Consider the following 23,544-nt stretch of genomic DNA (forward strand, 5'->3'; position numbering starts at 1 on the left):
ACTAGGGGCAGATGTCCGGCCCAAAGCACATCTCATTTGGGTTTGAGTCTGCTGCCTGATTCTCACTCAGCTACCCACAGGTCCCCCTCCAACAAGGGTAGAAACACTCTCCTAAGCACCTCCAAAACTCTGATGTGCTTAGACATCAAAAATGGAAGGTGTACCTCTCTTGCTACAGAGTCGTGGTGATCGCTTGCCTTAGGGAGGAGAACATATGTACAGCAAATGGACACTTATATAACCCTATTAGCTTATACTGTATGATTTCAGCTGTTGGTTTGCCACAGGGAGTTGGAGAAGAAGAATTCGGTAATATAAATAGAAAGATGACATCCTCAAAAAGAGCGCCATTCAGCACATATTGCTGGCTGGCCTCATGGTTCAGAGCCGATAAGCAAATATGGCCTGAATCCTGTTGCAGCATTTTACGATGGCACCAGCATAGCAGAAGAATTGGCAATATCAGCGGAGGTGGACGCTGTGGATGTGATTCCTGCCATCCGCTGCCTGCAGCTCTGACTGCGGGAGCCTGTCTCTCAGTGGCAGAAACCTAGGGCCAAATTAATTGTGATTAATTTTGATTACGGACCATTCCCTTTGAAGTGACTCTTGAGATGAATCTGTCCCATGCGTGCTTTAAATGGCAAGTTGCTCAGAAGTGCTTCTGCTAATGCATCCTCCAGGTTTATTTCAAATATCCATTTTCTTTCTTTCAGCAATTGGTTCCTGGTACAAATGCAGACACCTTGCATTGATTCCCTACAGGGCTTCTATGCCATATTTTTAGGCTTTTGAGTGGCAAACATGAAAGCATTATGGTAATGATCAGGGCCAAATGTTGTGTACTTTATTCAGGTATCAGTTAGGAAAAAAAATCTGTGACGCTTAATCATGCAAAAATCCTACTAAGAACTCATTTAAGGGAGGGTTTGAGTGGGGATCTCAAGCTTTGGCCCATAGTGCAGGGTGATTTTAACAACATCTAGGTAGTGATTAGGTGGAAGAATGTAAGTATAAATGGTTGAAGTGCTCGAACAGAAAAAGAGTCAATAGTATTGTCCGTTCAGCACCACAAGGAGCTGTTGCATATTATTACATTTCAAGAAAAAGAAAGTACAATGAATGCACTTTTAAGGCAATTCCTCCCACTGTTCTTTTCATTTGTCTTGTGAATATTCTGTGGAACTGACTGAAGGCTTTGTCTGCTCTAGCAGGAGCCTCTCAGCTCCCTAATAGCAGTGCAGAAGGTATGGCACAGCACCTCTTCTTATTTATTTATTTACTTACTGATAAAAAGCAGTGTTTACAGAAAGCTATGCTTTGACCCAGGCTTTAAGAAAAGCCACCTGTGCTTTTACTCCTTGCAGTCTTCTGAAAGCTCATGTGTTGAGAAGCACTTCTCACCGTGAACAAACTGCCAAATGCATTTGAAATGGAAAATTTCTGATTGAAATGGGCATCTCAGAGCTTCCAGCTGCCAGTGACCGTATGGCAAAACAATTTCAATGTTTGCAATTGCTTTGCAGAACCTGCTTATCTAACAATCAGGAGAACTTTAAATATTTATTTGGAATTGTTTGGTTTTAAGTATTGAAGAGCACTGCTTTTTCCCCCTTTGTCTAATTAAACCAGTGTGAAGGCAGCCAGGTATCCTATTTGCCCATGTCATGAATGCTGAAGGTAGGTCATTTCAGGGCCTTATAGCTCTCTGCAGAGAAGGAAAGGAATTTACAAATGCTTAGGCTCATTTGGAAGCTGTGTCCTGAAGACCTTCCTAAACAAATGTGAAAATTTCAGAGGGAGGGATCAGGAGCAGAGGAAAACTGCAGACTTCTTTCCATTCGCAGGCAGAAGTTGAGATCAGCAGGGAGCTGCCCATTGCATGGCAGGCAGCAAGCCTCAAGGCTGGGGCACTGGCCAAGGGCTCAAACTTGAATTAAGTTTCTTGTGCCTGTTTTCCTTGTCATCTTTCCCAGTTTTCAGCTAGGGCAGACACTGACCTCTAGCTGTGCTACCTCCTGTGTCCTCTGTTTGCCCTCAAGCTCTATGGTTGGGTAGTTTGTACTTGAGGGACTTTTTGGGTGGAAGGTGTGAAGGAGAGCTTTGCCCCTCTCTTGGTCTCCAGCTTTTCTTCTACAGCTTGTTCATGAGTCTCCAGTAAAGCTTTTTCTGACTGCACAATTGCATGTCTCAAATGCAGAACGTTGGAGAAAAGTATTGTTTAGCCATCAGGGTGGCTGCAGCCAGCTGCCATGCCACGGGCTGATGGCAACTGGGAAGAGAGGGGCTGTCCACCTCTGTGTCCCAGAAAGTCCTGCATGTCTGCACAGAGAGGCTCTCTGGTGCAGAAAGTCCTCTGCCAACTAGCAAATGTGGTTTTGAAAGTTATCCTTACAAGTCCTTCTGACAACTGTTCCTATTAGGAACTCAATCAGTACAGCATTGTGAATTCAGTCAAGTTTTCCCTTGACATGCAATGAATGTATTAAGTGATGAAATGTCAGTCAATCAAAGCAAATTTGCACTTATTCCAGAAAGAAATCTGAATATGTAACTGCCGTAGCGGTGATTGGGTGAGCAGAGATTTTCCACAGTCCTTTTGCTGCATAATGAAAGTCCTGAATTAGATCGGTTGACCTCCTGGCTAATGTAGTGGTACTCCTGCCATAGCCAAATTGTTTCTCATTTCTAACCATTTTTGTCCAAGTTTGAATCACAGTGTTTCTGTCTGGTTGGTCCTGGTTTGCAATTGAATAATTTAACCTAATAAGAGTCCTGACTTCCCTGTCATATTTCCATGTACTCTTTGCAGAATTTTCTTCCTGAGCTGTAGAAGGTGATCAGGGACAAAAAGGGGCCTTCTGGTACCCATCAAATCTCTTATTGTTTCAGCAAACCCTCTCTTGTCTCGAGTCACCTTTAAGAAAGTAGGCTTTTCAGTAAACAAAGGGCAAAATCCGCTTACTACATTTTTGATTTTGATTAAGACCGTCACTTCTAGCAGGCTCTGCCACTAATCTGCCTGATGTAGAAACGGGTACTTTTTAAAAAGCTGCAGCCCAAAATTAATTTCTGCAAATGTAGTTGCTCTTTGAAGAAACTCTATTAAGGATTTGAAATCTGGAAATGTTGAGGCTGTTGGGAAGCTTGTCCGGCTCAGGAAGAACTGAGATGTAGCGTGGGTTGAGTGTACTGGGGTCGGCTGTGGCAGGTGGATGTCGCGGCTGAGCTCACGCTGCTTTCCCCGCTGTGCACTGTGGGACCGTGCGCCGGGGTCGCAGGGTGGGTACGGGGCTGAAACGCTGCCTCTCCCCAACCCTCTTCGAGTCCTTTCCTGGCAGGGAGATGACAAATCCGTTATCCTCTCCTTGCGCTGAGGTCTTCTGGCTGCTGAGCCATCAATAATACATGCCGTCGTTTCCCAGACAAAGCTTTCCCATTCTTTGGTTTTTGTAACACGTTTGCATTCGTTGCTGCCGCTTTGCCGTAGCGTCGCCCGGCTGCGTGAGCCTTTCGCAAGACGTTGCTTTGCTCAGCGGTGCTCGGCATCGACAGTGTTGAAAAGCAGCTCGAAGGCGCCGAGGTCTCCTCCTTGCTTGTTCCAAGCCTGCGCATCCTGAGATTTTCCAGAGTTTTGTTCATGTCAGAAAAGCTTCACTGGAAAGAAGAATCTCAGGATTTGGCGTCATAACCTAAATGTAGCCAACTTTGCTGCATAAGTGCAGGGTGGTTAATCTGAGTGAGGGCTGCAGCATTGGCTCCTCTTTGAGGCTCTTTTCTCCCTCGTTCGCGCTCCTCCTCTGCAGTGTATAATGCATTTGGAGCTCTCCAAGGCCATTTCCATAGCGTTGTGATTCATCGATAATTAAACTGCTTTAAATCTATTGTTCATTTACTTTTCGTAAAAGTCCCCAGCTTAAAAACCTGCTTTTAAACTTTTATTTCATTCAAGTTTATATTAGTCTGCTGAAAAAGAAAAAAACCTATGCACTTTTATTGCCCTTTAGCATCAGCTTCATTATCCATTATATTTCAATACTTATTTATTCCAATGAAGGAATACAAATGTTGAAACATTCTTCAGAAAGCTAAATGAACTGCCAGCAGTAAATAGCATTTTTGATCAATTTAATAATTTTTCTTTCTGTTTGCAAATCGATTGTAAATATGCCTCGATTTTTACAACTTTGGGTGCTATTTGAAATTATTCTGCAAAGAGATTACTTGAATCGTTTCATATTAGGTGGGCTTGCAGGATTTCATCTGATCAGCTATAAGCTTTGTGGTGGGGTTTTTTTTAGGAGTAACTCTTCTGTTAATGTAGTACGCTTTTGCTGGCAGTGCGGGCTCTCCTGACACGGTGGCTTGCACGCTTTCTCTTTCTAGATCAGATTTTAACTGATTTGTAGGAGTTAAATCAATATCAGTGTCTATGCTGTTTTATTCCTAACTTTGATAGAATTCCAGCCCTTTGTCCTTGTGTTTGTTTTAAGATTCAAATTATTGGTCTGCCTCAGATTGCATTTACTTCCCCCCTGCAGTATTTTCCAGATATTCTTAATGAGTATGACCTGCCGCGCCCATTTATTAGCCTGTTCTTTATAAAAAGTCTTTAATATAGCACTGTCAGGAGCATGGGCAACGTACGAAAACCTGAAAACTCTTCTGCTAAGTAAATTTCCCTTCAAATTTCTTTGCCCCATAGAGCAGAGCTGACTTGTGCACAAGTTCCTAAGGTCAGCAAAATTGTTCTTTGTGAGATATTTAATGAAAATGCAATCTAAAATCAGTGGTCATCTGCTGAGACAGCATCTTTCTAGAAATTTTAAGATTTGAACTTACTGGTACTTCATAACTGACATCTTTGTATGATGGTCTTGGGTTGTTCAAGGAGCCGTAGCGTACCTTTTCCCCTTATGCAATGCTTTACCTGGCTCCGTAAAAGTACTCTTACATCAAGTGTCATGTTCAGCGTAAACTGAGAATGTGGAGGAGGCTGCACTTTTAAACCAGTGGCAGGAAATCACATTAAATTCAGTGTAATTACATTGTTCTAGAAATGTGATTATGTGTTTCAACTACCAGCCTCCCACTAAATTACTTTAGATCAGTCTCAATCTGTGGAATGAAATCTGCCTGATTTAGATGTAAAAGATGTAATAAATATGAAGTGCATTTTGCGTTTATACTTTATATTCACCTGTGACTGTTTATTACATTCTTCAGGTCTCGCATTTTCCAATGCATATATCTCACCTGCTGCACGCAGGGAAATTGAACCCTGACTTCCCCGAATATCATGATTTAGTCTTTGCAGCACCACGTATATGACATTAGCTACTTAATTTCACATAAAATTGCAGAGAGATCTTAACTGCAGGAATGTTCTGTTAAGAAAGGGTTTTTCCCATGTGAAAATAAGATAAAATGTTCCCAGGGGTAAGTACAACCTTGATTGTAATGGTACTGCTGAGGTTTCGCAATTCTAAAAAGTAAAAAAAGAGGGATAATATTGCTATTTCTGATAGATGAGCTTTAGACTATAGCTTGAAGGCCCGCTTTTTGAAGCCTATTGCTATGCTGGCAGGCAGAGTGTTATACCTGAAAATAGTTGTGCCTGAAGTTAATTGAGGATGATAGCTTGACAGTGAAGATGCAAGTCAGGAAGGCAACGCCACCAGGAAAGAATGGAGCACTTTCTCAACGCCACTTACAATCAAAGGAAGTCATCCATAGACTTAGTGATTTTTTTTTTTTTTGAATGATGCCTTTGTAATATGAGCTCTTCATCAGCAAATCAGGTAATTTATAACCTTACTATCAGATTAGAAAGCAGTCAGCCCCAGTAATATACTGGCTTCACTTTTAATATCCACAAACTATTGACATTAGTAAATGAGAATAAGGTTTTGTGTCAGCATTACTTGCCCAGAAGATATTGTCACTTTAATGCCTTGGTACTTGACTCTAGGATAAGGTCAGATATAGTGACAGTAATTGCTGGAGGAAATAATTACAGCCACAGTCATGTAGGCATTGACAAACACCACCTTTGCAGGAGACTGGTCTGAAAGCTGAGCTCTAACTTGATGTTAGCGTTGCAATTGGAAAACAATTGCAATTTCCAGGTGCAAAATTATGTCTACAAAAAGCAGGTTTCTTTGCTTTCCCTTCTCTATCCCTCAGTTCTTCTGTAGGAACAAGCAGAGTCACCCGCTTGTCAGAGCCAGCTGCGTTACTCAGCCCTTTAGTCCCAATAGCATCTCCTGCGTGCAAGGTGCGGCAAGGATAGGTGATTCTTCGAGGGTGGATTTGATTTAAGAATAAATCTTCTCCAACTGTCTCTTAAGTACAAGATAACTTTAAGCTTCCCTCCCCCACCTCCTTTCCGTACTAAGTCTCAGTGAATGGGACTTCCCCTTAGGTTTAATGAGTGTTTGAATATCTCAGCAGTACAATCAAAAGGACCCTGGAAATAAAGGTTTTGCAGCTGTAGAAGCTGCTCAGAAAGATGAAATAGAGAGGAGCATAATTAATCTTTCTGTCTTCTTCAAGATGTGTTAAGACCAGGCCAGGTCATTTTCTCTGAAGAGCTGGGGAGGAGCTGGAGGGGGAAAAGGGCTTGTCTACAGAAATTAATCTCCTGGTCTCCAGGATTAGCCTCCTGAAATATGTCTGAAAGTGTCTGCTGTAGCAGAACAAGGAATGTTTCTTCCATCTTGGTGTATTTTATAAACCATTTCAAATATAATTAAGCTCCCTCTCTCCCCCGGAATTAGTTCTGAGTATTGATGGGCATGTGATGCGTGATCTTACTTAATGAAAAATACTGTGGTTTTGTTTTTCACTGTTTTATCAGATTTTTTTTGGCCTGGGAAATATATTTTCTATTAGAGTCAACAAGAAGGCTGGACTGATGGGACTGCGTACAGGGCTTCCTCTAGCCCTGCTATCAAGCCTGGACTGGAGAGCTGTCCTGCCTGTGCCCATGTCCCTAGCTGAGGAGGTAAACTGCTCCTCTGGATGCCCTGGGAGAGGAAGACTCCCAGGGGACAGTCCTTCCCTTCCAGGCACAGGGAAGAAGAGCCACAAAGGCACATGTTTTACTTGTCCCCTTGAAGCAGGAGAGGAGCGGCTGCTGTTTTCCTGCTCAGGCATAACTAGTCGTAATTAGTTTAGCCCTGGGTTATTGGTCCTTTGCTCTATTAGATCGAAAGAGTGTGTGTGGGCATGTATGTGCACATGTTTCTTGTAGTTAAGAATTCTGTTGGAAAACCACACTTGCACCATCCTCATTTCAATCATAGCCTTTTTTTGACTGGCCCCAGCTTTACAAGCAGATGTTAAGCATCCTTAATGCATGAAGATGGTTTTGTCTACAGATGCCAAGCTGTGAGACCACTGCATGGCACCTCGGAGCCGAGAGCACAGCATGCTGCCCCTTGTTAAAATGACTTAACAGCTGATTTCCTTTATTGAAGGTTTGGAATCCCCCCCCTAAGCACAGCAGATTCCCTTGCTGAATTAGATCATCTTTCTGTGGTTAGAGCCTGTATATCAGAACAATTTCAGTATTCACATCCTCTAAACAAGGCTCATTAATCGCAAATTCATGACTAACAGGGTTAGGGACTAGTTAGAATTGAAAAAGCAGAACAGGAATGGTAAGTGCTTAATGCTCAGTGGGACCCAGTATCTCACTGTGAGTGTTTTTCACTGAAAACCACTGAATATGTTATAAAGGACTGTAGCCATTTTTATAGGTAGTTGATTCAGTGCCCCCCAACTCCCCCAGTGGGATAAGCCTGTTTTTAGAGTGTTTGTTATTGCAAACACAGTGTATGCTTTGAAATGCTGAAAGTTTAAGCAGCTTTTTAGTAGCTAGCACTTAGGCATGTGTAGCCTTCATGAGACTTGAACTGTTTCTTCTCCCCCTTTCTTGTTCGTGACCTTCTGCAGAGATGATTTTTCATCTGGTTTCTGAGGATGCATAGGAGCTTGAATTGTAAAGGCTGGTCATGAAAACAGAGACTAACCAAAATCAAAACTGTAAGAGTAGCTCATTCCTATCCTCAAAAGCGCTGTGGGATGTCCCTTGGTATTTGTCTTACTGAAATTCCCCGAGGCAGTGCTAGGTGCTGGAGCCCGCTGTGCTACTGCTTGTAAGCATCAGCTCCTGGCGAAGCACCTTTTTTAGTCCTTCACCCTTGATGTGCTAGCTAATGAATAAGTGTTGTGTGCCCCCAAACTGCTGAAGTCGCCCATTGAAGAAGGGTGTTGGACGGACCCATGATGGAGCATCTGCCATCCATACAGGGGCGATGCCAGTACTGTGGGTAAAACTGGAACAGAGCGGTCCCGGTGGCAAACGGACTGGTTGCAATTGTAAAGGAAGAACTCTACAGGATTAGTGCTCGTGTTAGGAAGGAAAGGGGAAGCCAGAGAGGGAATGATCCTATCAACTCTACTGATTTAGGAAGTGAATTGAGCCCCTATACTGCTATACTCTTCTGCATGTATGGACCAAATGGGAGCACCTTCCTGCGTACCACTTAGATCAGTTGCCTCCAGCTTCTGATTATGGTCTTTTTGTCCTGTTATTTCCCCAACTGCTTGTTACATGCACAGTGCCAGGACCTAGGTCTTTGTTAGAGATTAATGATCTGGAAATGGATTTGGCCCCCTGAAATCTGTAAACTTTTTTTAAAAAGGTCAGAAGCGCAGAGTGCAGCTGCCTTTCACTCTGTTTTATTGCTGTGCCAGACCTATCTGCCCATGTGCTATATCATGTTTGAATCCATCCTGAAGCAGGCTGCTGTCTGTCTGACTGGTCTTCAGCCCTGTGAACACTAGAGTTTAATTTTAAAATCGCTGCAAGGATTAAAGAATCCTTTCCCAATCCTGCTGGCCCAGGGTGAGTAATTTCTTTCGACAGGGAAGTAAAATGCCATTAGTTTCTTGCATTACCATCAATCACTGTGGTAAACGGCAAGCAATTTTTGTGCAGTGGCTGGTAAATTTTCCTGACAGCTTTGCAAGGCAGGATAAGCTTTCTAAGCTGCAGCCACACTGTGAGCAAGAGACTTTGGAGGGCTGAATCCATCTGACCTCTTTGCCCATCTCAGGCTCTGGGGCTGCCGGGGCCTGTCTGTCAGGCACCAGCTCACAGAATGATACTTTGGCCAGATCTGCAGAGCAAAGGCTGGGACTTGGAGCTTCAGGGCATCTAGAGGGAAAAAACGGTCTCCTCGTCTTCACGGTTAGAAATATTGCAGGCAAATCCAGCGAGTCAGTGCTTCGGGACTGTCCGTTTGTGGGGCTTTCTCTGGACTTTATTGTGGTAGATTATGGACCCAGCCAGCCTCTGCTGCACAGCCTTTGTCAGCTGTGCTCGGAGGAGAGACAAAGCTTGGGACTTACAAAATCCGTGCCAAATCTGCTCAGATCCAAAGGGGGATTCAAAGAGTCATTGGTGAAAGCTGCAGAGAGTCTTCAAAAAGCTTCTGAGAAGTACCGCTCGAAGAAACCAAACTGGGGCTGTCAAAGATAAAAGCCTGTTGGGACAGTGGCCAAAGGGCTAACTAGGGCTACCTGAGCACCACAGTGGGATAATTTTATTGTAAAGTGGTTACTCTCTGGGAGAATCTCAGGAAGTTTTTGTCTGCAGCTAGAAAAATAATCTTATAGTAAAGAAAGCAGGATGGAAAAAAAAAACCCAGGAAAAAAAGATGTTGATGTTTTATCCACCTGGAGGGGCTGGTTCTCATCAGAATTCACACATTATTAGCCTGCTTGGTGGTCATTGGTGCCTGGAGTACAAACCACATAATCATAATGCTCCCTAAAGTTTTCACTAGCAGCAGACAAATGCTTCTTTGCTGTAATATATGGTGCCACCTTTTCAAGAAAAGTACTGGTCTGAGCTATGCTGGAAATTGAATTCTATCTTGTGGAAAGGGAGATTATTTCCTGAGCTTTCCTTATTCACCATCCTAGCACATACTGCTCAAGGTAAAGGTGCACTCCAGGATGATTGATTGGCAAGCACGAGAGGGCCGCTGTTCCATGTGACAGGGATATAAAGAATGATATTTTTATTTTTTGACAGTGAAGGGGAAATGGCATTACTAGCAATATTCAGCAATGTACTCTGCAGCCCCAGTTAGCTCTGCATATTTTATGGCATCCATTTTCTGTCTTCGATTAAACAACATAAAACCCTATAAAATAATCCAATAAAAACAACAACTACTAGTTCAGGCAAAGTTCTCGCGGCCTTTTTAATTCTGGAAGGATTTTCATTGCTGTGCTTTTTTTTCTTCTTCCCTCTCACTCCGTCCCTTGAGCCCAGGTCAGTGTCTCCTTGCCACAGCCTGGGTGGAGTTCCTAAAGCAGCACAGAAAGGGTTGTTATTTTTATATGCCGTACTGAGCAAGCGTGGAAAAATGTATGATAGATTCCTTAAAGATCACTTCATGCCGTTAAGCAATTGTTGGATGTGCTGAGGGTTGGGACCAATTTCAGTAGAAGTTAGAGGTGTGTACATGTTTCAGAAATCTGCTCTTTTTAACGTTCTTTTTTTGTTTATTTTTTTTACTGGTGCAGTTTTAAGCAATCTTTTAGGTAAAGATGGCAGTTACTGATTTTCCTCTTGCTTTTAGCCTCGTCTCCTAAGAGGAGGAGACATGTCAACATTTTTTTTGGCCCATCAGCCTCGCTGCTGGTTTTCTCCCTTGTACATTTTAAACCACTGAAAGAGGTATATTAGCTGTGTGAAAGTCAAGGTGAGACCCCATTGAGTGCATGCAGACTGCCTCTGTTACGTACTTTTTTGGGCCAGACTACACAGGCTGTCTCAGGACTAGCTACAGACTGGCTACCACCGGCCCCTTCTGGGCATTTGCCAGTTGGGGGATTTGCAATCGCAGCCTGCCCTGGGCTGAGGGGTTGTGCCACAAACAGTCTGACGGACACAGCAAACTCCAGGGTTGGCTGCCGTACTCAGCAACAACCCGGGAAAGATTCTGATCCTAAGTCATATCCGTTGATGTCTGGTAAAAGATAATTAAATTCAATTCAGACTAATATAATTAATAAACTTTTTCCCTATAGGAAATGTACGAGTCTCGGAGGTGGTGAGCCGATTTAGCCACAGTGATGGACTATCTTAAATGCTGTAAACTCCCATCCAGTGTCGGCCAAGACAATGCTATGGAACTCATCATCTAGTTTTGCAGGGAGATGGATGGATGGAAAGTTTTTCTTTTGTTGTTGTTTAGGTGCTTCCAGAAACCCTGACCTTCAGGGCTTTTTCTTTTTTTTACGTTGTAGAGGTAGGAAAATGACCCCCTTATAAAAATGCTTTGTCTCCCAGGAGGCCTGAACTCTATTCAGGCTGCAAACATTTTTGTAGGGCTGATTTCTGAAAGGAGCCTTTCAATAAAAGGAAACCTGTAAGTATCTTTGTATTTGCAGGAGGAAACCTCTGACTTACTTTGATTTTTTTCATTATAGTTTTCAAAGCTGTGTTTCTGCATGATTGCAAGAATTCCAAGTTCAAATACATTGGACACTTTCAGACTTGGTAATGCATTTTCTCCTGTGCTTCTAGGCTTTAAGGAAGAGTTTCATCTATTATAGCATTGCACTGGTTTCAAGGTAAAGGACATAGCCTGAGTGTGTTAGATCTTTCAGAGAAAGGTTGAAGAGACTGAGCGGGCTGTGATTTTTGTTCTCTAGACATGTGTTACAGAAAACCACTCCAGCATTTTACCTCCCTTCTCTACAGAGAAGGTACACCACAGATTGTTGTGTTGGAGAAAAAAGGGCAGGTACTTCAATTGTTGGAGATGTCTAAGGGCACATGACAGCAGGCACTCTTGAGCTCTTTGAATAATGATAACACATCATAACTCAGCTAACTGAACGGAGGCAGTGGAATAAAGGAAAATATCTCTTCTGTTTCAGGGGAGGCAGAGGTGTGAGCTGGTTGTGCATCCTAATGAGAAAAGGACGTTATGAGTTGTTTGGTAGCAGGAGGATCATTTAGAGTTGGAAAAACAGCTGCTGTCTCCTTTTGATCAATAGTAATAATGGTTAGTTCGTGTTTATTGGATACTTTGAAAGTGTAAAGTGTCAATCGAGAGTTAGGAATTGTGCATTTATTTGCAAATTATGGGCAGCGTTTCCTGCCCTCCAGGCGGGCAAAGGACAGATGACCAGATCTGCTTCCCTGTGCTGGTGTAACAGGACTCTCTGGAGCTGTGCTAGTGGGATGCTGGGCTGGCAACTCAAACCAGACCGGTTCTCCTGGTATGAAGAGTTTGCTGGAATTTAAGAGCTTTCAGCACAATCTAGAGCCACAGTTCCTTATGCTATGATTAAAAAGTATGTCAAAGGCACAACAATGTTTTTAGGTGGACTCAAATAAATTTTGGCTTTAAGTTTTATGAAGAAAATGCCAGTTGCTACAGAACTCCTTGTCCTACAGTTCTAAGTACCTACTGGGAAATTACAGAAATATATTGAAATAGAGTACCTGCACAATGATTAAGCATACAAACGCACTGTGTCTTCATAGAAATAGTAGGTTTTTTCTGCTTGGATGAATCTCTGAGCAAAGGTGAGTAAACATCCTTATTCCCATTTTGAAGTTGCCCACACAGTTAAATGGTTAATAAACTGCCTTGAGTCCATACAATTGGACCAGGTGTCTCCTGCCCCAGTGCCTGGCAACCCTTTTTCTCCCAGAGGGACAAAATTCCACTGTTGACATATTTCAAAGAAAACAGTGTTCACTGTGGGAGATGGTGTTTTCATCTCATATTACATAAAGACTCAGAACCTCTCAGGTTTCCATAGCAGTGTTAGAAACCCTTATAAACAGGTCTGGTTTTTGACAGGAATAAATAAGAATAAAAATTAATAGCTTTAATTTCAAGTGAATTAGGATGTCTTTCTGCTGTTTCTTGAAGCTTTATTTGCATACCCGAGTGAGAAAGAGCGCTGATTGAGTTTCTGCTGAAATACGAAGATGAAATCTTAAAATGTCTTATTTCTTTAAAAAAATGGGCAAAAAGTGGGAATTTTCCATTGGCTATGGAAGTACAACATAATATTAGACTGCTTTGAAGACATTGAGACACTCTTTGCTGATTTTATGAGCAGTCTTATATCTACAAAATGTTTCTGAGACACCTTCCCCTTCCAAAAAAATAATAAGGGGTGACACCACCTTTTCTGACCTTGCTTCACAAATGTGAAATTTAACTTTTCAGTATTAGAGAATCGTTACAAAATTCATCAGTCTCTGGTGATTTAGACTAGCTGAGGCTCTCTCATAAAATGCTTAGACATTCTCAGGAAAAATGGGGGGCTCTTAAGAAAATCTGCTGCGCTTTTTTAGAGAAGTTATACCTACAGTTTGATGAAAAGGAGAAGGGAAGATTTTTTGATAAAATACTCCCCACATCATCATCTCCTGTTTTTCATCCTGCTTTATTTTGATCATGCTTCTGTAAAAGCTTCCTCAAAATCATAAGCCATCATATTCAAGGGTAGCTTGTGTTAATTTGTCTTCCCTAATAGTTAATTTATCACATGGAAAGCACTTTACTGTCAGAATCCAAATTAAAATGCTGTTTACTCTTTTCATTATTCAAAATCCAATATACTAGTGAGCTTGATGCTTAGCATATTTTGAAACATTTGGTGGGCTGGAAAAAAAAGAGGTTGATAGCTTCACCTTTTTGGGTTGAAGAGCGGTAATTGTGTCATTCTAAATCTTTAGCATTGGCCCCCTCCACGATTTCCACAGGATTTTCTGTTCTCTGAGTTGTTGGGCTTTTTTTTTCACGTTAGTCACCATGTGTGTTGAGCAGCTTTGTTCCTGCCTTGCACTGCGCTGGTCACTGTTCCTATTTTGTCTGCTTTGTCCTACCCCGTGCTTTGGCATTGACTTTCTTCCTTGAGCACATGTTGGATAGAGATATTCTAATATGCGACAGTAATAACTGCTTTCATAGAAACTGCATCCCCAAATGCTTGACAGGGTTAAATAAGACAGCTACAAAAGGTTATACAAAAATAACAGATGCAGAGAGAAATTGAGGTATACTACAGGGAGGGAAAGGCAAATTTCCTGATATGGTGTAAAGGTGAGAGAGTGCCGAGGTCACGAGATGCACAAAGGGCTTTTCCACGGGGTGAGTGGTGGCCGAAAAAGCTTTCGGCCCTGCAGTGGGGAGGCCTTTTGGGGCGGAGATGTGGCCAAGGCCAGCAGAGCAGAGCATATCCTTCTTTCTTTTGTTTTGAAAACAAATTTGGGCCAATTATGCGTGGACCTGGGATGAAGAAGCAGGCATGGGATTAGGTTTTAGCATGGATGAAATGCAGAGGTCAAATCTTAAGTAAAACTCCAGTTGACTTCGGAAGTTGCTGCCTCTGAGTATTGAGCTGTCTTTATGCTGAAGGGCAAACATGCTTGTTTTTGTCCCACCATGAGTTCCCACCATGAGTTCCCACCATGAGTTCCCACCATGAGTTCCCACCATGAGTTCCCACCTTGTTTCACTGGTAATGCCTGTTGCCACTGGTTTTATACCAGGGCCGGGTTGAGTTTTTTACCCACTGGTACCATTTCTCAAACCCTTTTTCCTGGGGTTTTCTTTGCTCGATGCACTGCAGTTGTCCTCTGTTCCGCATTGCCTTCTGCGTGCCATCTACCTACACCTCTCCAAAAGGCTTTGCAGGCTGCTTGTTTTACTTCATGGTAAAGCAGCATATTATTTGGGCTTCTACAGTTGTGACCTTTTGGAGACGGCTTGGTTTATTGCAGGATCTTTGTATAGTTTGATGTGTATTTTACAAACTTAGATAGCTTTACTTATAGTGACATTAATAGGGAATTGCAGAAACAAACACAGCTGGCCTAGTGTTGCTATTTTAAGGAGAATTTGATGGGGAAGTAGTTTGAACATAAATCTGTGACAAGTCTTTTAAAATATAAAAGGAAAAGAAGTAAAGTTCTTGGAAAAATACTTTAGAAAATAAACACTTGCTTAGCTTGTGAAGATTTACAGCCTGATCCCCTGAGTTGTTGTAAATCTGACTTCCACAAGAGGTGAGGGTGTGCAGGATGATTATCTGCTGGGTGGGGCACTCTCATTTCACACATACTGCAGGCCCACAGCAGTAGAAAGCGTATTTGCCCACAGGCTGGTCTTGCACAGGCAGTGCAGGACGCGCTGTCCTTTGTTAGTGGGTCTACAGTAGGAGCAGAAGAGCGGGGTGGGCTTATGGTGAAGATACCAGAATATTCCTTGGCAGCTCTAGGTGTAATTCTTCGTTCTGCCATGCGTTTCCTGGGTGACTTTGCGTCACCTCATTTTCCTCATATTTCTGGATTACCCACAGAGAATTTTGGCCAGGGAGCTTAGGAAGTCATAAAAGAGAGGGATGGTGCCTTTCTTGGGGGGGAGGTCTGGTCCCACCTCAGCCCTCCATCTGCTTTAACAGTGTTTCCCAAATGGTTTTGCTTTCATATACTCACACCAGTGAACTCCTGGCTGCCTGGGCCTCCCTCCCAGCTGCCATGGAATGCATTCGGATGTGGCAGCTATGAATCACATACCCTCTTCTCCTTGTATCTCCCAGCAAACTCACTTGCTTCCTCTCCCTATACAGGGATGCTTCTATTCCTTCCTATACAGAAACGCTGCCCACCTCACCCACACCCCAAAAGTCCCCAGATGTTATGTCTCAATTCAGTGATTATTTTAATTTACAGTGCTTGGCGTAATGTATCTTAAACCACATGTATTTTAACGAGAAGCTCCCCAGGGACGTCGTTCAGAACTAATTGCTTGCTGTTTGTGCAGTTCTCCAAATACGTAAAATGCTCTGTGAGGGCTCGGAATTATCAGCTCTGCTCTGGTTTGGTCTTAAAGATGGGTAGGGGTGTCTAGCTGAAGTGTAAGCCTGGGGATCAGGATGTATCAACCCTCATTCTGGCTCAGCAGGGACAGTATAACTTTAGGCAAGTTAACTAAACTGGCCTACAGCTTGGATTTCCTGTAGGGGAAGGATAATGATTTTATTTTTAATTGGGCTAAAAATGCATGTGGAAGGGCTGAATACAGAAATGGTTGGAAATTACAAATGAAATTTATTATCATAACTGTTATTATTAGTATGCCATTGAGAGTGAATTTAGCTCAGATCATGTTTTCCCCCGTAATGGGGTGGGGGTGGGGGATAAGAGGATTTCTAAAATAGCTCTGAAAAAGTCTTTTTTCTCATAGTTTTGAGCATTTTCCATCTGCTGTGAGCACATTCCTGCTTTATTTCCTAAATATCTTTTCCTTCTGTTTCTATTTGAAAGTTCCTTTTGCCAAGATTTTACTTCCCAGTTACTGCTGCCGAGAGTGCTGCTGGGGGTGTATTGCAAGCAAGCATTTACCTTTCAGATTTTGCAGTTAATTGACTGGGAGGCAGTGGAAGTCCCTGCACTGCTTCCGCTAAGTGCTCGACTGTTTAAATCCCTCTTGCAGCCCTTAAGTTACTTTCCACCCCTGGTGATTACTTGTGCCTTCTCCTTTCCTTCTGTTCTAATAACTGAGAGAGAAGGTTTAGAGCGGCCGAATTCATGGGGTCACGTATATTCAAGGCTGGGATTGCATTTTGAAATAGAGCCTGGTCGTTCCAAGTTGGCAGGCTGGGGACGCTTCTGCTTGCCCGCTCCATTCAGTCTATCATGTTTCCATCTTTATATTCCACAGTAAATGGAGGACACGCTGTGCAGGGAAAAAACCACTGCCAGGGATACCAAATGTATTCTGCAGTGTAAATTGAAAGCAGCTTCCTCTATTCTGCATTTGTAGCTGGAGAAGAGAGCTAAATTCACTTGTGAGCAGTTGTTTCATTGATTCCCTGTTCTGAATAGCTTTGACGCTTCAGCCCTGTTTCCAGCTACCTCCTCTTAAGATCTTATGCCCATAAGTGTCACGAAAGGCGGTGCTTGAGGATGTCACGTTCCTGTTGGACCTCCTGCACCCCTGAAGGAGAGAATATCATGAACAAATAGTGATCACCTCATTTGTGCTACAGGCTATGAGCACAGGCTGTAACGTGGGGGCCTGCTGCAGGCTAACTTCTGGTGAGCTTATTCAGTATTCCTCTGTCTCATTTACATTTCTGCTAATTGCGTTACCTAAATGCCACATAAGCTGTAATGTTTTAATGGTGGGTAAGTGCTTTTTAACAGGATAGTCTTCTGTCTGAAAATTCTGGTTTTCAGAAAGCAATTATTTAATGGAAATGAAATATCAGTTTTGCCAAATTTTCAATTGGCTCTTGTGTCTTGTTCCTTTTTTAATTTATTTTTTTTTAATATTTCACAATTATCTTGTATAAGAAAGGATCTCAGTGGTAACAGTACTTCTTGGGTCCTGCTCTGTGAAATATTTCAGTAGATGGTTTCCATGTTTTCAAGCCCAGAGATGGCAGAATTTTTGTCAGCTGGTAAATTTAACGGACATCAGATTTTTCTCAAGTAATTCTATTTATCCTTACACCTCCCTTTGAGTTGGAAGAGCAGCACTTCCCAGTATTTTTTATGTGGGGAAGGGAGGTATAAGAGAACTAAATGATCCACCCAAGCATATAATTGAAGCCTGGTACCCAGCAGGGCAAGAAACGAGCGCCTGGGCTCACACACTGGCCATTCACCACCCTTTCTCCAGTTAATGTCAGCTCTGGTAGGAATTTCTTATTCTTTTGCAAAGCCTCCGTCCCCAGCACTTACAATAATTTTTGTGCCTGCGGAGTTTGGGGGCAGATTTAAAGATATGAATCACTTATCTGAAGAATAGTAGGCTCAAACCTCCCATATGTAGGCTGGTTTAATTTGAATTCCTTGACTTTTCCTAAGTGAGAAGCTGAATTCGGTTTCTTCCTTCTTTCAGCCTTCCTGGCTCTACTGATATCCAAAAATGCAAAATGACATCTTGTCTCAGCCTACCCGAGCAGATGCATTGCAGGGGATTAGACTGGAAATTTTCCTAAAATGCAGCTTTCTGAGACTTTTTTGGAGAATGTAGCTGGGGAGCAGAGTATGTGATGTTCACTTGATGCTAACCCAGTAAGACAGTAGATATGCAGCAAGTGAAAGCTGTAGGCACAGTCAACAAGACAGCATTGCCAAAAACCAGGCGGCCTCCTGTTGAGGGACAGTGCCCTGAAGGAGGAGCCAAGTGGTGAGCCTACAGGACAGGCAAGGGGAGGGTCTCATCTGCTGTCCAGACAGGCAAATGCATGTCGTAGCTGTATTCAGACACAAGAGAAGAAACACCAAAGCTCCCTGTCTGAGGGACGTAGATGTGGCTTGAGGGGTTGGCCCAAGAGGGATACCAGTGTTTTGGGGTGCATCGTGTCTGGAGACATTGGAACAACCAGTCGTGCAGAGATGTGGGTATTTGAGGTTCTTGCACCCTTACCCCTGCGCTGTGTGGGGACCACTGATGGAGGTAAAGACGAGAAGGAGCTTCAGCTTTCATGAAGAAGGGAGCTGCACAGAGGTCTTGCATGGTTAAAGCCTGCTCCGGCGTGGTAGGGAATTGTGCCATGTTGCTTTTCATCCTCGTTGGGGTAAACCAACATGCTAGATTTGGATCAGAGTAGAAGAAAGTAAATGCTGCAGAGAAGAAAGTAAATGCTGCAGAGTGAAGATATCTGCAGTGCAAAAGCTGTGTAGGAGGATATAACAAGATTCTGACAGATGGAAAAAAGCTGATGAATCCTGAAGTCATGGGCAAAATCCAGCTGTCCTGCACCCCTTTCCCCCGCCCCCCCCCCAGCATCTCCTGCCCTTCAATTAACCTTTAATTATCCAGGGCTTTGACTTGGGTGGAAATTTGGGTTAGAGGTTTTCAGACATGTTGCCAAGAAAAAAGTTGAGAAATTGAGGGGGTAGTGGGGAGGCAAATTTGTTAAAAAATAATTTTGGCTGGGAAAGAGAAAATTTAAAAAAGTAGTGATTTTTGGTTTGTTGGTGTGGTGCGTTTTTTTTTTTGTGTGTGTGTGTCAGACCAGAATGATTTTTTTTTCCAAGAGTGGTTGACTAAGTCTAACGAAAAAAATTATTGAATCTGTTGCTGAAGGCCTAATTCTCTATCTTATGTAAATTACAAGTCAGTCTGAAATGAAGCCATGTAGGTGTCTTGCAGAAATGATTTGGTCCAGTGTAATTACTACAGAATAAATGAATGTTCCCCTGAAAAAAGAAGAAGAGATGATAGGAAAGGGTCACGTACGCTTTGAGGCATGTTGTTTGGAGATATGAATGTCTGTGGAGAAACATGAAGGAGACAATTAGAAAAATATCAGGTAACGTTCTCTCCTTATGGGAAATATTTTTCATCAGATTGGTTATGCCAGGCATTAATTTGGCCTACTGAGTCAGTAAAGCCTTACAGGCAAAAATAAGGATATTGTAAAAGCAGGACGAATTAATTCCCTCTCAGAAGGAAAGACCACCCATTGAGTCTTGAAGTTACTCTGATCCAAACCCATGAACTCAGCTAGAACTTAAAGGAAATTCTTAACGGTGTAATATGAGCACCAACTGGCCACGAGGCATCGGGGCAAATCCATCACAATTCTCACTGTTAAGTAACGCTTCAAGTCTCAGCAGTGCTGTTTCATTCCACCATACAACTAAGAGGTCCCTCTTGGCTTTGCTTTTAATTAATTAAGTCACAGTAGTGGTGAATGTGGCGCTACAGCAGTTGCTTTCTGCCTAATTGTTCTCCAGGCATATTTGCAGCACTCCTGTTGAAATCCCAGGCTTGTTTCAGGAGTCAAGCTGCACAAATGAAGTCCCTGCTATTAAAAGCAGTTTGTTTCCTATTCCTTGGCAATCTGTTCCTAACGCTGAGCCCCACTGGAGCATGGACTTTTTGTATTTTTTTTTAAAGCCAAAAAAATGGTGACATTTTCCAACTACTGAACTACTTTCAAACTCTAGCCATGCTTAGAAAATCAAGGGTTTCCAAGTCAACATCACAATATTTTCAGCAATAAGTCTGATGTGCCCAGTTTGATAGATCCCAGTACAACGGCATAATTATTTTCATCCCTCAGTCCTGGATCTGGGATAACATATTCCTTCTCCTTCCTTCCTGCATTATGATCTTTGAGCAGCGAACCACATTTTTTTCCATGCAGATCGCTCTAATATTAAAAGGCACCTTGCTCCCAGAGGTTTGAAAGCAGGAGGTTGTATTTAAGATCGCAGGGCTCTGATTCTCCATCTGAAACTGCAGGACAGACACAACAAATTAAATCAACTAATGCTTAGTCACATCTGTTTCATTTGTATCAAACTGGTGCCACTGATGCAGAAAGCATTCTTATTCTCTCCACATTGTTCAAGCTGAAAATTAACTGGCTTTGCACATAATGAAACTCATACTTCATCTCTTTAAAATGATTGGACCTGTTTTATATTTTCAGAGCAGAGTGACTTACAGTTGCAATGTATCAGTCTATTACTAATGGACGAGGGAACGTTTCCTCGTTCATCTTCCTTGTTTACCTCGCTGGATTTATTTGTAGGAGATCTGTAACTAAAACAATCCCTGCTGTTCCCCAACAGAATTAGGACAGCCCCAGGTGTGAAGATCCTGGACATCAGAGTCAGTGATGCAGACCAGTGGGGGGTTCAGGAAGAGACAGACAGCGCGAGGACCACTGCCACGATCACATGTGTGCACAACGACCCAAACGCAGAGAACAGGTAAGCGACCAATGCTTTTGTGCATTAACCCTTGCTAAAATGCTGTGAGAGATATACAATAGCTTATTTAATGAGTCCTATTGCTCTTTTAATAGCAGTAGTTTTTCCTCCATGGTCTCCTTGAAAAAGTTATAGGTGATCTGATCAGAGCTTTTTTCCTTTGTTTCACTTCTGAGCTTCGGAAGTAGGTGATCTAATTAAACTGGAGGCAGCCAACTAGTCCTGGCTCACTTCTGCTTTTCCTGCACCTTCAGGGCAGCAGGAACATTCCTGTTGCCAAAGAGCAAACAGAAAGAAATGGATTAAAATAGACAAATATGAAGAATAATTGAGAGCAATATAGGACAATACTGTCTTCTTTATTTGAAAAGCTATGAACGTAATAGCTATTAAGTGATAATCATTATTGCTGCAAAACACCTATGAGTGTCTATGAACTGTCTCATGAATGCTGTGTACATTTGTTATGGTAATGCTCCCACAAGCTATAGCAAAGGTAATGAGAAATTTACATTGTTAGTCAGAATTACCTATTTTACAATACAAGCAATTTCTCTCCATTATCATGCAGTAACTCTACACTTAAAGTACACTGTGCATAAATTTAGCTTGAAATTGTATCATAATCAGGAAATCACAAAACTTCATGTCAAAATTTTTATTTGAGGAGTCTTTTGCATCCATCTTTTTCTGAAAGCTCCTGTAGCGGGGAAAAATGGTTGTTAGTAATTGTTCAGACCTAGGAAGATTGTTTGGAGTGCAAAGAGAGTATCTACTCTGTTAGTTTCTGAAGCTGTGTTTGAGGAACAAATGAATCCCATCTACCTCTGGGTACCTGCGATACAAGTGTTGAGGTGAAAACTATTTATCCATGGGTTTGCTTTTTAGCAACAGGGATAGATAGGCACTGTTAAGGTGAGAGTCCTCTTGGATGTGTAAAACAGGCCCTGATGCATAGCAAGCGAGAAGTGCCTGTTTCTTCCCAGTAAAGATGCAGAGTGGAGGCGACTGAGTGGGATGCAGACATTTGCATTGTAAACACATGAAGTGAGGGGAGGTGATTCCTGCTCAGTGTCTCTGGTTAAGTCCAGTGCTACAGAGCTTTCTGGCATGAAATGCAAACCTTTCAGTTCACTAGCTGTTTCATGCACTTCTTCCCCATTAAAAAAAAGGGGGAGGGGGGATTCCCCCTCTTGCTTCCTGAGTACATTTGTCAAAATTGCAAGTCAGGTTGTGATGTAGGAAATTCAAGCCACCTTCCATTATTATTTTGCTGGGGTTTCATGGGCTGCTGTGCTCATAAAGCAGAGCTCTGGCAGCTGGATTTGGTGTTGTAGGCTTTGTCTCCAAATCCTTTGTCTTTTGGCAAGATTTCCCAGTTCCTCCAAAAGCTGGTAAAGAAGTAGCGAGGCCTTTGGTGGGGGGAAGCTCAGCCAGCAGAGATGCTGGCTCGTAGGGGAACCTTTGTGCTTCTGGAGCTGCGTGATGACACACGATGGCTCCAGCAGTGAAATCTCAGCTCAGGTGGCTGATCTGGGTGGTTGTGCAGTATCTGCTCTGCGCTGAACGTTGCAGTCAGGTTTTTTGCTAAAACAACTGTGACCTCTGTTCTGTTCAGAGCAAGGCGGAATGCCATTGATTTGAAAGTGAAATGCTGAGTTTAAAGGCATATTTAAGATCATTTGGTGTTACGAGGAACCTCTCTATTGAAATGAAACAGCTATTTTTAAAGTTAGAGAAAAAATAGGATGAACACTGAAACTTATTGCCTTGTACGTGGTTTCACTAATCCATGAAATTATACCTGTCACAGTAACTTAGTTTTTATTAAAACTGACTTTTGCTTTGTGTTGAACTGTTAAATTGCACAAAAGCAACGAATCTGAAGTTAATTAATACTTTGACCCTTTCCTTTGTGAGATTAGTTTAATATTTTTGGGTTAATTAAAGTATGCAAATAGAAACTGCTGAAAGATCGTTTCCAGATTTGCAAATATTGTAGTGCTTAGAGTAAATATTTAGCTTTGATCTTTACTTTAATTTGCCTTTCTGGTCATAATGGTGGCCCTCTTGTTTCTTTTGAAGAATGTTAAGTGTTTGTGTGGGGGTTCCGGTGTTTCATTTAAAAGAGCAGAGGCCTGAACTTGCTTCTGTTAAGGTCAACGTGGCAAAACTGTCACTAGACCTAATTCATCTGTTCCTCCTTTTTGTAATTCAAGGAGCTTCATTAAAGGCAGTTTATGTATGAGTGAGAGTGCAGGATCAATCTCTTTCATTGCAGAGCAGAAGCTATTAGTAAACAGAATCGTATCTACCTCGGGGGAGACAGTTTTTTTTCTCTTGGAAGTAATTTCAGTTCTGCTGACTTGCCTGGTGTTACGCTGGTAGTAGAGAAGGGCATAAGCCCAGACTGAGCCTCTGAGCCCAGACAGTTTTCTCTGAGGAAGAGGTGGCCGAGTTTGCTATGGTTTTGCAACCTCCCTTGGGCTTTCTGAGGGGGCAGAAAGCCCCGGCATCCCTGAAAGCCAGCTGGGCCATCACAGCTCTGGGAGGTTCCTTGAAAGTGAGAAACTCCATTTGCCAAAATCTCTGACAATCCTCGTTGCCCTTAGCTCAGAGGGGGGTCTGTTCTCTGCTGCTTTGCACTTCGGTTGCTCTTTCTTCCCCAGTGTGCAACTCTGATAAGAGCCACCGACAGACGCTGCCTGCAAGGAGAACAGTGGCTTTGGACTATGACATGCTCATAATCC

General features: G+C 42.6%; 1 protein-coding gene across 2 annotated transcripts in view; it reads left to right on the forward strand.

The window, feature by feature from the left end:
- Positions 1–23,544, forward strand: part of TMEM132B (transmembrane protein 132B) — a 256,479-nt gene that overhangs the window by 90,130 nt on the left and 142,805 nt on the right. For both annotated transcript variants that reach the window (XM_064466383.1, XM_064466384.1), the window contains exon 3: positions 20,654–20,794. In XM_064466383.1, coding sequence (XP_064322453.1) covers positions 20,654–20,794 — 141 coding nt within the window. The remainder of the gene's footprint in view (positions 1–20,653; positions 20,795–23,544) is intronic.

The sequence above is a fragment of the Phalacrocorax carbo genome, chromosome 15 (assembly GCF_963921805.1).
Source record: "Phalacrocorax carbo chromosome 15, bPhaCar2.1, whole genome shotgun sequence".
In the NCBI taxonomy this organism is placed as follows: Eukaryota; Metazoa; Chordata; class Aves; order Suliformes; family Phalacrocoracidae; genus Phalacrocorax; species Phalacrocorax carbo.